The 12500-nt window shown below is 47.0% G+C and overlaps 1 protein-coding gene across 2 annotated transcripts in view; it reads left to right on the top strand.

Annotated features, from left to right (window-relative positions):
• The window catches only part of c8h15orf40 (chromosome 8 C15orf40 homolog), a 6065-nt gene extending 2514 nt beyond the window's left edge, over positions 1–3551 (top strand). Inside the window, exons 2-4 of one of the 2 annotated variants that reach the window (XM_078256341.1) lie at positions 1–41; positions 2028–2155; positions 3338–3551. The exon at positions 1–41 is cut by the window's left edge and continues 89 nt beyond it. In XM_078256341.1, coding sequence (XP_078112467.1) covers positions 1–41; positions 2028–2155; positions 3338–3427 — 259 coding nt within the window. In that variant the 3' untranslated portion in view covers positions 3428–3551. The remainder of the gene's footprint in view (positions 42–2027; positions 2156–3337) is intronic. The other variant, XM_078256340.1, reaches the window with a different exon arrangement.
• Positions 3552–12500: the final 8949 nt, after the last annotated feature.

Here is a 12500-nt window from a genome sequence, read left to right as displayed (position 1 = left end):
GGTGCACGCCAAGCCCGGCTCCAAACACAGCGCCATCACAGGTGAGGCTGCACGCTACGAAAACAGATCTAATGGCCATTATTTTGGAGGGAATGATCAGTTTTGTAGCCTGGGTAAACCCTGACGGACTTACGGCAAATGTGAGATTTGCTCTGCAAGTCAGTCTGGCGAAGAGCCCATTCAAACCCATTTCCAATGTCCCCGAAATCGAGGCACCAATCACAACTGCTGAGGCGGGCTTTACACCAATCACAACCGTTGAGGCGGGCTTTACACCAATCACAACCGTTGAGGCGGGCTTTACGCCAATCACAACCGTTGAGGCGGGCTCTACACCAATCACAACCGCTGAGGCGGGCTTTACACCAATCACAACCGCTGAGGCGGGCTTTACACCAATCACAACCGTTGAGGCAGGCTTTACACCAATCACAACCGTTGAGGCGGCTTTACACCAATCACAACCGTTGAGGCGGCTTTACACCAATCACAACCGCTGAGGCGGGCTTTACACCAATCACAACGCTGAGGCGGGCTTTACACCAATCACAACCGTTGAGGCGGGCTCTACACCAATCACAACCGTTGAGGCGGGCTCTACACCAATCACAACCGTTGAGGCGGGCTCTACACCAATCACAACCGCTGAGGCGGGCTTTACACCAATCACAACCGCTGAGGCGGGCTCTACACCAATCACAACCGTTGAGGCGGACTTTACACCAATCACAACCGTTGAGGCGGGCTCTACACCAATCACAACCGTTGAGGCGGGCTTTACACCAATCACAACCGTTGAGGCGGGCTTTACACCAATCACAACCGCTGAGGCGGGCTTTACGCGACGACGATAGCTCAGCGACGGCGAGCAGCTTTTTGTTTACATTCAACATGACGGCCACCGAAGAGCAGCATCACCCGGATCGTTGGTCTGATTGGTTGAAGGACTATCCAATGGCGCCCAGAGGCATTTGAGCGGCGTCCGTCGGTGACGCCCCTTTGGAAATGAACTGTCAATGAACCTTTCCCAGACCCTTCTGGTGCCAACCAGGCTACCAGTTTTGTATCATTATCCTCATTTGAGGGTCTGTACGACAGGATTGGATTTGTAGGACAGTGACGTCTCTGCAGCACCACAATACTTACTTTAGAATAGTTTGACACACAGTCCAGTATCATAGCATGTCCTGTAGCTACTATCCAGACAGTCCAGTATCATAGCATGTCCTGTAGCTACTATCAGACAGTCCAGTATCATAGCATGTCCTGTAGCTACTATCAGACAGTCCAGTATCATAGCATGTCCTGTAGCTCCATCCATACAGTCCAGTATCATAGCATGTCCTGTAGCTACCATCCATACAGTCCAGTATCATAGCATGTCCTGTAGCTACCATCCATACAGTCCAGTATCATAGCATGTCCTGTAGCTCCATCCATACAGTCCAGTATCATAGCATGTCCTGTAGCTACCATCCAGACAGTCCAGTATCATAGCATGTCCTGTAGCTCCATCCATACAGTCCAGTATCATAGCATGTCCTGTAGCTACATCCATACAGTCCAGTATCATAGCATGTCCTGTAGCTACATCCATACAGTCCAGTATCATAGCATGTCCTGTAGCTACCCATCCAGACAGTCCAGTATCATAGCATGTCCTGTAGCTACCATCCAGACAGTCCAGTATCATAGCATGTCCTGTAGCTCCATCCATACAGTCCATCCACTCAGCTGTTTGTGCGACTTAAGTGTGACTTGAGTCCGAGTCTCAGACTTGAGTCCCCTTCTCTGTATAATAATAATAATAATAATAATAATAATAATAATAATAATAATAATAATAATGTATGCCTTTTATTGATCCCCAGTGGGGAAATCACCATTTCTTTCACTCTGTTGTTAGAACACATATTCCTTTTGCTGCCCTAATCTCAGGTCACCATCACACAGTTTCTAATGACGAGACTGTTGTTACGACCAACTGAAAGATCATTTGACTATCTTCTCCTCTTCTACTGTCGCAGACGTTTCTTCCGAGGCGGTGGGAGTTGCCATCGCAGCGCCTCCGACAGACGGAGAGGCAAACACGGAGCTCATCCGCTTCCTGGCTCAAGTCCTGGAGCTGAAGAAAAGTCACATCTCTCTTGACAAGGTTCCTGAATACTCACTATATATAGATGTAGAGACCATAGACTGTATATATAGATGTAGAGATCATAGACTGTATATATAGATGTAGAGACCATAGACCGTATATATAGATGTAGAGACCATAGACCGTATATATAGATGTAGAGACCATAGACTGTATATATAGATGTAGAGATCATAGACTGTATATATAGATGTAGAGACCATAGACCGTATATATAGATGTAGAGACCATAGACCGTATATATAGATGTAGAGATCATAGACTGTATATATAGATGTAGAGATCATAGACTGTATATATAGATGTAGAGACCATAGACCGTATAAATAGATGTAGAGATCATAGACTGTAGAGATCATAGACCGTATATATAGATGTAGAGATCATAGACCGTATATATAGATGTAGAGACCATAGACCGTATAAATAGATGTAGAGATCATAGACCGTATATATAGATGTAGAGACCATAGACCGTATATATAGATGTAGAGACCATAGACCGTATATATAGATGTAGAGATCATAGACCGTATATATAGATGTAGAGATCATAGACCGTATATATAGATGTAGAGATCATAGACCGTATATATAGATGTAGAGATCATAGACCGTATATATAGATGTAGATATATAGATGTAGAGACCATAGACCATATATATAGATGTAGAGACCATAGACTGTATATATAGATGTAGAGATCATAGACCGTATATATAGATGTAGATATATAGATGTAGAGATCATAGACTGTATATATAGATGTAGAGACCATAGACCGTATATATAGATGTAGATATATAGATGTAGAGATCATAGACTGTATATATAGATGTAGAGACCATAGACCGTATATATAGATGTAGATCATAGACTGTATATATAGATGTAGAGATCATAGACTGTATATATAGATGTAGAGACCATAGACCGTATATATAGATGTAGAGATCATAGACTGTATCGATGTAGAGATAGGCGCTCACCAGATCTGCTGTCATTGCTTGGATTGGAGGACAGGAGTTGCTCCACTTTTTGCCACAGCTGATAAATGATCCAGACTTATTTCAGCGTGTTGATATAGCTGTCCTCCAGACTGATCAGACCTACGCCCAATGGGAACGCTATTTATTTTATCGTGCCTTGTTTGACCTCCTCTCTCCTGCCTCCCGCAGGGCTCCAGGTCCAGAGACAAACTGATCCGAGTGGACTCTTCTCTCAGTCCAGAGGAGGTGCTGAGGAGGCTCAGACAGGCTGCAGGCTGACAGAAGGGAGAGGAGGTGCTGAGGAGGCTCAGACAGGCTGCAGGCTGACAGGAAGGAGGGGGGGAGAGGAGGTGCTGAGGAGGCTCAGACAGGCTGCAGGCTGACAGGAAGGAGAGGAGGTGCTGAGGAGGCTCAGACAGGCTGACAGAAGGGGGGGGGGGAGGAGGAGGTGCTGAGGAGGCTCAGACAGGCTGACAGGAAGGCGGGGGGGGGGCAGAGGAGGAGGCGGAAACACCGAGAACCAACAGAGGATGTTCCCGTCACATTCATTTCAACTGCAAAAACATGTGAAGAGTTTTAGTGTGGAAACAAACAAACATTGAAGTGAAGGGAGCTTTCACACACACACACACACACACACACACACATAGTCGGGTAGACTGGGTGAGATTCTTGGGGGGGGGTGGAGGAGTAGCAATGTGTTCATCTGGTTGGGTCAAACACCAAACATGGTGAACAAATGTCCCACGGTGGAAACGGTCACTGGTCGGTTGGACAGAATATCAGAGGAAACACTGGGACTGACTGGAGAGACGTTCACGTGTTGGGATGACTGGAGAGACGTTCACGTGTTGGGATGACTGGAGAGACTTGTTCACGTGTTGGGATGACTGGAGAGACGTTCACGTGTTGGGATGACTGGAGAGACGTTCACGTGTTGGGATGATTGGAGAGACGTTCACGTGTTGGGATGACTGGAGAGACGTTCACGTGTTGGGATGACTGGAGAGACGTTCACGTGTTGGATGACTGGAGAGACGTTCACGTGTTGGGATGACTGGAGAGACGTTCACGTGTTGGGATGACTGGAGAGACTTGTTCACGTGTTGGATGACTGGAGAGACTTGTTCACGTGTTGGATGACTGGAGAGACTTGTTCACGTGTTGGATGACTGGAGAGACTTGTTCACGTGTTGGGATGACTGGAGATACATTCACGTGTTGGATGACTGGAGAGACTTGTTCACGTGTTGGATGACTGGAGAGACGTTCACGTGTTGGATGACTGGAGAGACTTGTTCACGTGTTGGGATGATTGGAGAGACGTTCACGTGTTGGATGACTGGAGAGACGTTCACGTGTTGGATGACTGGAGAGACGTTCACGTGTTGGATGACTGGAGAGACGTTCACGTGTTGGATGACTGGAGAGACGTTCACGTGTTGGATGACTGGAGAGACGTTCACGTGTTGGATGACTGGAGAGACGTTCACGTGTTGGGATGACTGGAGAGACTTGTTCACGTGTTGGGATGACTGGAGAGACGTTCACGTGTTGGGATGACTGGAGAGACTTGTTCACGTGTTGGGATGACTGGAGAGACGTTCACGTGTTGGATGACTGGAGAGACTTGTTCACGTGTTGGGATGACTGGAGAGACGCTCACGTGTTGGGATGACTGGAGAGACGTTCACGTGCTGGGATGACTGGAGAGACGTTCACGTGTTGGATGACTGGAGAGACGTTCACGTGTTGGATGACTGGAGAGACGTTCACGTGTTGGGATGACTGGAGAGACGTTCACGTGTTGGGATGACTGGAGAGACTTGTTCATGTGTTGGATGACTGGAGAGACGTTCACGTGTTGGGATGACTGGAGAGACTTGTTCACGTGTTGGGATGACTGGAGAGACTTGTTCACGTGTTGGGATGACTGGAGAGACTTGTTCACGTGTTGGATGACTGGAGAGACTTGTTCACGTGTTGGGATGACTGGAGAGACGTTCACGTGTTGGATGACTGGAGAGACTTGTTCACGTGTTGGGATGACTGGAGAGACGTTCACGTGTTGGATGACTGGAGAGACGTTCACGTGTTGGGATGACTGGAGATACGTTCACGTGTTGGGACTGACTGGAGAGACGTTCACGTGTTGGGATGACTGGAGAGACGCTCACGTGTTGGATGACTGGAGAGACTTGTTCACGTGTTGGATGACTGGAGAGACGTTCACGTGCTGGATGACTGGAGACGTTCACGTGCTGGATGACTGGAGACGTTCACGTGTTGGATGACTGGAGAGACTTGTTCACGTGTTGGATGACTGGAGAGACGTTCACGTGTTGGATGACTGGAGAGACGCTCACGTGTTGGGATGACTGGAGAGACGCTCACGTGCTGGGATGACTGGAGAGACGCTCACGTGTTGGATGACTGGAGAGACTTGTTCACGTGTTGGATGACTGGAGAGACGCTCACGTGCTGGGATGACTGGAGAGACTTGTTCACGTGCTGGGATGACTGGAGAGACGTTCACGTGTTGGATGACTGGAGAGACGTTCACGTGTTGGATGACTGGACGTTCACGTGTTGGATGACTGGAGAGACTTGTTCACGTGTTGGATGACTGGAGAGACGTTCACGTGTTGGATGACTGGAGAGACGTTCACGTGTTGGATGACTGGAGAGACGTTCACGTGTTGGGATGACTGGAGAGACGTTCACGTGTTGGATGACTGGAGAGACTTGTTCACGTGTTGGGATGACTGGAGAGACGTTCACGTGTTGGATGACTGGAGAGACGTTCACGTGTTGGGATGACTGGAGAGACTTGTTCACGTGTTGGATGACTGGAGAGACTTGTTCACGTGTTGGGATGACTGGAGAGACGTTCACGTGTTGGATGACTGGAGAGACTTGTTCACGTGTTGGATGACTGGAGAGACGTTCACGTGTTGGATGAGCTATGGAATGACTTCTGAAGGATGTGTTGGCTTTCAATAAACTGATTATGAATCTGTTTGATTCTGACCCTTTTATTTATCTTGATGTTTACATATTTTGTCATTTATATTGTCAATTCTGAAGAGTTGCTAAACTGTGTTTCGTTGTCCTGAAACAACGACAATAAATATAAATATTCATAATCATAACAGCAAAATAAGTCCTAAAAAACTAAATCCTACTGGAGGTTTTACATGAAATATTACAATATATATATATATAATGTGTGTGTATATATATATATATATATAATGTATATATAATGTATATATATATATAATGTATATATAATGTATATATATATAATGTGTATATATATAATGTATATATAATGTATATATATATAATGTATATGTATATAATGTATATATATATAATGTATATGTATATACAGTCTATACATACTGCAGGTTAAGCAGAGCTGTGGCTGAGCAGTAGATGGCGATGTCTTACTGATAATGTCTGTCAGTGATGGAGGAAGTATTCAGATCCTTCAGTGCAGTGGTTCTCAACCTGGGGGGGTCACCAGATCATTTCTGGGGGTCACCAGACCAGATCGTTTCTGGAGGTCACCAGATCGTTTCTGGAGGGTCACCAGACCAGATCATTTCTGGAGGTCACCAGACCAGATCATTTCTGAGGGGTCACCAGACCAGATCATTTCTGGGGGGTCACCAGATCGTTTATGGAGGTCACCAGATCGTTTCTGGGGGGGTCACCAGACCAGATCGTTTCTGGAGGTCACCAGATCGTTTCTGGAGGGGTCACCAGACCAGATCATTTCTGGAGGGGTCACCAGACCAGATCATTTCTGGGGAGGTCACCAGACCAGATCATTTCTGGGGGTCACCAGACCAGATCATTTCTGGGGGGTCACCAGACCAGATCGTTTCTGGAGGTCACCAGATCGTTTCTGGGGGGGTCACCAGACCAGATCATTTCTGGGGGGTCACCAGATCGTTTCTGGAGGTCACCAGATCGTTTCTGGGGGGGTCACCAGACCAGATCGTTTCTGGAGGTCACCAGATCGTGTCTGGGGGGTCACCAGACCAGATCATTTCTGGAGGTCACCAGATCGTTTCTGGGGGGTCACCAGACCAGATCGTTTCTGGGGGGTCACCAGACCAGATCGTTTCTGGAGGTCACCAGACCAGATCATTTCTGGGGGGTCACCAGATGGATATATGAAAAAAACGGGGGAATGTTTTTTACATTACTGTGTGAGTTTGGTACATTTCATGTGTTTTAATCAGAGCTTCATGTGTAAATCGGGGGGCAGAGAGTCACAGAGCCTGGAGCACATTGGATAGGGCTCCCCAGAAAGACAACACATAGGCTACACCAAAAGAGGTAGGCTGCTTTTCCAAAATCCTGTTTAAAATGAAACTGGCAAATGGTGAAACGCAGCCAAGAGAATGGCTGTTGTATTCCCCCTCACAAGGCATCCCCCCCCCCCGCCTCTGCCTGCTGCGGTGTGTGTGTGTGTGTGTGTGTGTGTGTGTGTGTGTGTGTGTGTGTGTGTGTGTGTGAGTAACCACAGGTTCCCGTTAATCTTCTGATGGACATGTGTTGTGATATTTCAACAAACGCACCGTCAACGGTGAAATAGAAGCCTCTTATTTACGAGAGCGGTCTGAGAGACCTCCAGCTCACAGCGAGGTCTCTGAGCGCGACTGGCCCAGCGACGAGCTAGCGGCCGGGGCAGGCGTCTGCTGGCTGTCGCCTCCCTTCATGGAGCTCCGAAAACTCCAAAAACTTTGCAGCAAATTGTCAATTCGGCATCAGTTTGCGCAAAGCTGCCTATATTCAAAATCTTCATTTTTCGCCTAAAACGTTGTCAGAAGTGAAATTAGTGATGAATAAGATGGAGAAAACCCGACCCTCGTTGACCTATAGGTTCCTATGCTGAAAAGGGAACAGCGAAAAAACCCTGCCCTGAAGTAGGAGCCACGGAAAATACTGAGCGCCCACGGAAAATACTGAGCGCCCACGGAAAATACTGAGCACGGAAAATACTGAGCGCCCACGGAAAATACTGAGCGCCCACGGAAAATACTGAGCGCCCACGGAAAATACTGAGCACCCACGGAAAATACTGAGCACCCACGGAAAATACTGAGAACCCACCCACGGAAAATACTGAGCGCCCACGGAAAATACTGAGAACCCACGGAAAATACTGAGCGCCCACGGAAAATACTGAGAGCCCACGGAAAATACTGAGCGCCCACGGAAAATACTGAGCGCCCACGGAAAATACTGAGCGCCCACGGAAAATACTGAGCACCCACCCACGGAAAATACTGAGCGCCCACGGAAAATACTGAGCGCCCACCCACGGAAAATACTGAGCACCCACCCACGGAAAATACTGAGAACCCACGGAAAATACTGAGAGCCCACGGAAAATACTGAGAACCCACGGAAAATACTGAGAACCCACGGAAAATACTGAGAGCCCACGGAAAATACTGAGCACCCACAAAAAATACACACGGAAAATACTGAGCACCCCACGGAAAATACTGAGCACCCACGGAAAATACTGAGCACCCACGGAAAATACTGAGCGCCCACGGAAAATACTGAGCCCCCACGGAAAATACTGAGCACACCCACGGAAAATACTGAGCACCCACGGAAAATACTGAGCGCCCACGGAAAATACTGAGCACCTACCCACGGAAAATACTGAGCGCCCACGGAAAATACTGAGAACCCACCCACGGAAAATACTGAGCGCCCACGGAAAATACTGAGCACCCACGGAAAATACTGAGAACCCACGGAAAATACTGAGAACCCACGGAAAATACTGAGAACCCACGGAAAATACTGAGCACCCACGGAAAATACTGAGAACCCACGGAAAATACTGAGCGCCCACGGAAAATACTGAGCGCCCACGGAAAATACTGAGCACCCACCCACGGAAAATACTGAGCACCCACGGAAAATACTGAGCGCCCACGGAAAATACTGAGCGCCCACGGAAAATACTGAGCGCCCACGGAAAATACTGAGCGCCCACGGAAAATACTGAGCACCCACGGAAAATACTGAGCGCCCACGGAAAATACTGAGCACCCACGGAAAATACTGAGAACCCACGGAAAATACTGAGCACCCACGGAAAATACTGAGCACCCACGGAAAATACTGAGCACCCACGGAAAATACTGAGCACCCACGGAAAATACTGAGCACCCACGGAAAATACTGAGCACCCACGAAAATACTGAGAGCCACCCACGGAAAATACTGAGCGCCCACGGAAAATACTGAGCACCCACGGAAAATACTGAGCACCCACCCACGGAAAATACTGAGCACCCACGGAAAATACTGAGCACTCACCACGGAAAATACTGAGCACCCACGAGAAAATACTGAGAACCCACGGAAAATACTGAGCACGGAAAATACTGAGCACCCACGGAAAATACTGAGCGCCCACGGAAAATACTGAGAACCCACCCACGGAAAATACTGAGAACCCACGGAAAATACTGAGCACCCACGGAAAATACTGAGCACCCACGGAAAATACTGAGCACCCACGGAAAATACTGAGCACGGAAAATACTGAGCACCCACGGAAAATACTGAGAACCCACCCACGGAAAATACTGAGCGCCCACGGAAAATACTGAGAACCCACGGAAAATACTGAGCGCCCACGGAAAATACTGAGCACCCACCCACGGAAAATACTGAGCACCCACGGAAAATACTGAGAACCCACGGAAAATACTAAGCACCCACGGAAAATACTGAGCACCCACGGAAAATACTGAGCACCCACGGAAAATACTGAGAACCCACCCACGGAAAATACTGAGCGCCCACGGAAAATACTGAGCGCCCACGGAAAATACTGAGCACCTACCCACGGAAAATACTGAGCACCTACCCACGGAAAATACTGAGCGCCCACCCACGGAAAATACTGAGCACCCACCCACGGAAAATACTGAGAGCCCACCCACGGAAAATACTGAGCGCCCACGGAAAATACTGAGCACCCACGGAAAATACTGAGAGCCCACCCACGGAAAATACTGAGCACCCACCCACGGAAAATACTGAGAACCCACGGAAAATACTGAGCACCCACGGAAAATACTGAGCACCCACGGAAAATACTGAGCACCCACGGAAAATACTGAGCACCCACGGAAAATACTGAGCGCCCACCCACGGAAAATACTAAGCACCCACGGAAAATACTGAGAACCCACCCACGGAAAATACTGAGCGCCCACGGAAAATACTGAGCGCCCACGGAAAATACTGAGCACCCACGGAAAATACTGAGCGCCCACGGAAAATACTGAGCGCCCACGGAAAATACTGAGAGCCCACGGAAAATACTGAGCGCCCACGGAAAATACTGAGCGCCCACGGAAAATACTGAGCGCCCACGGAAAATACTGAGAGCCCACGGAAAATACTGAGCACGGAAAATACTGAGCGCCCACGGAAAATACTGAGCACAGGGAAAATACTGAGCGCCCACAGAGCTGAAAGAGTTACAGGAACTGCGGCCTTTTTGCGTCTCTGTGTGGATATTTTGTGTCTTTTTGTGGACATTTTGTGTCTTTTTGTGGATATTTTGTGTCTTTTTGCATCTCTGTGGGGATATTTTGTGTCTTTTTGCGGATATTTTGTGTCTTTTTGTGGACATTTTGTGTCTTTTTGTGGACATTTTGCGTCTTTTTGTGTCTTTTTGCGTCTCTGTGTGGATATTTTGTGTCTTTTTGTGGATATTTTGTGTCTTTTTGCGTCTTTTTGTGGATATTTTGTGTCTTTTTGTGGATATTTTGTGTCTTTTTGCGTCTTTTTGTGGATATTTTGTGTCTTTTTGCATCTCTGTGTGGATATTTTGTGTCTTTTTGTGTCTTTTTGTGGATATTTTGTGTCTTTTTGCATCTCTGTGTGGATATTTTGTGTCTTTTTGTGGATATTTTGTGTCTTTTTGCGTCTCTTGTGGATATTTTGTGTTTTTTTTGCGTCTCTGTGTGGATATTTTGTCTTTTTGCATCTCTGTGTGGATATTTTGTGTTTTTTTGCGTCTCTGTGTGGATATTTTGTGTTTTTTTGCGTCTCTGTGTGGATATTTTGTGTCTTTTTGCGTCTCTGTGTGGATATTTTGTGTTTTTTTGCGTCTCTGTGTGTGCCAGAGGAATTTAATAATCCCCTGTAATCTGTAGCAAGTGCTCCAGTACTGTACACATTTGAGGTACTTGTACTTTACTTAAGTCTTTTTTTTTAAATGCCACTTTCTACTTCTACTCCGCTAGACATAGACATCAGAGAGAAATACATAATCTGACAGCTTCAGTACTAGTTACTTTACACATTAAGATGTAGGTCTAGTTTAAACAATACAGTATTATATTTATAATAAATTAAACTAACAGTATTTTGGCAGCTGAAATGTTTAGCCTATTAAACACTTTGAGGATTTTCTGACATTCAGTACTTTCACTTTTAATACCTCAAGTACATTTTCCTAATGATACTTGCATAGTTTTACTTAAGTAACATTTTCAATGCAGGACAGTATGGTATTAGTACTTCTACTTAAGTAAAAGATCTGTATACTTCTTCCACCACTAGTAATGATGTTGTGATGCCTCAGTAAAACGGGGTGTTCAGACGCTGTACCCGACCTTATTTGCGTGTGGACCATATATGGGACTAAATACATTTTTCCAGTAAAGCACAATGATTAAGGGGGGGGGGGGGGGCACACAAAGAGCAGCCTCGGGGCCCCTGACCACCTTAATCCGCCCCTGCGGACGGATAATGACTTCCTATCAAACACCAGTTTGATTTCATACTCCAGCTCTCTGCCAGCGTGTCTGGGAGCGTGAGGCAGGTTTAGTTGTGTACTGTCCCTGAGAACATTATATAAGAAGTTAGGCGAGCGTCTCCTGTGGCGAGCCCGGATCAGCAGCTTTACGTCACACGGCGAGTTATAAGCCTCTGCTGCAGGCTGCACGGACACTTCCCCTCCTACACGCCACAGATCATGAATGCTCCTCTCCTCCAGGCGGGAAGCATTCTGTAAAATGAAAGTGATTAGAATAAGCCAACAATGGAGGCCGAGTCCTGAATGCATCACCAGATTATAACGGGGCCTCCACCCCCCCCAACACGTTGCCTGGGGCTGTCTGAGGCTTTTCATCGCTGCTGTTGCAATATATTCTTGCTGTTGGGGGGGCTGTTGGGTCTCTGTAAATTATAGAGTGTGGTCTAGACCTGCTCTCTCTGTAAAGAGTCCTGAGATAACTACCGTTAGGATTTGACACTATAAATAAAATGGAACAGACAACTATACAAC

Source organism: Sander vitreus, chromosome 8 (assembly GCF_031162955.1).
Source record: "Sander vitreus isolate 19-12246 chromosome 8, sanVit1, whole genome shotgun sequence".
NCBI lineage: Eukaryota > Metazoa > Chordata > Actinopteri > Perciformes > Percidae > Sander > Sander vitreus.
Note: the sequence above shows the minus strand (reverse complement) of the source record. Positions and strands in the feature narration are given on the sequence as shown.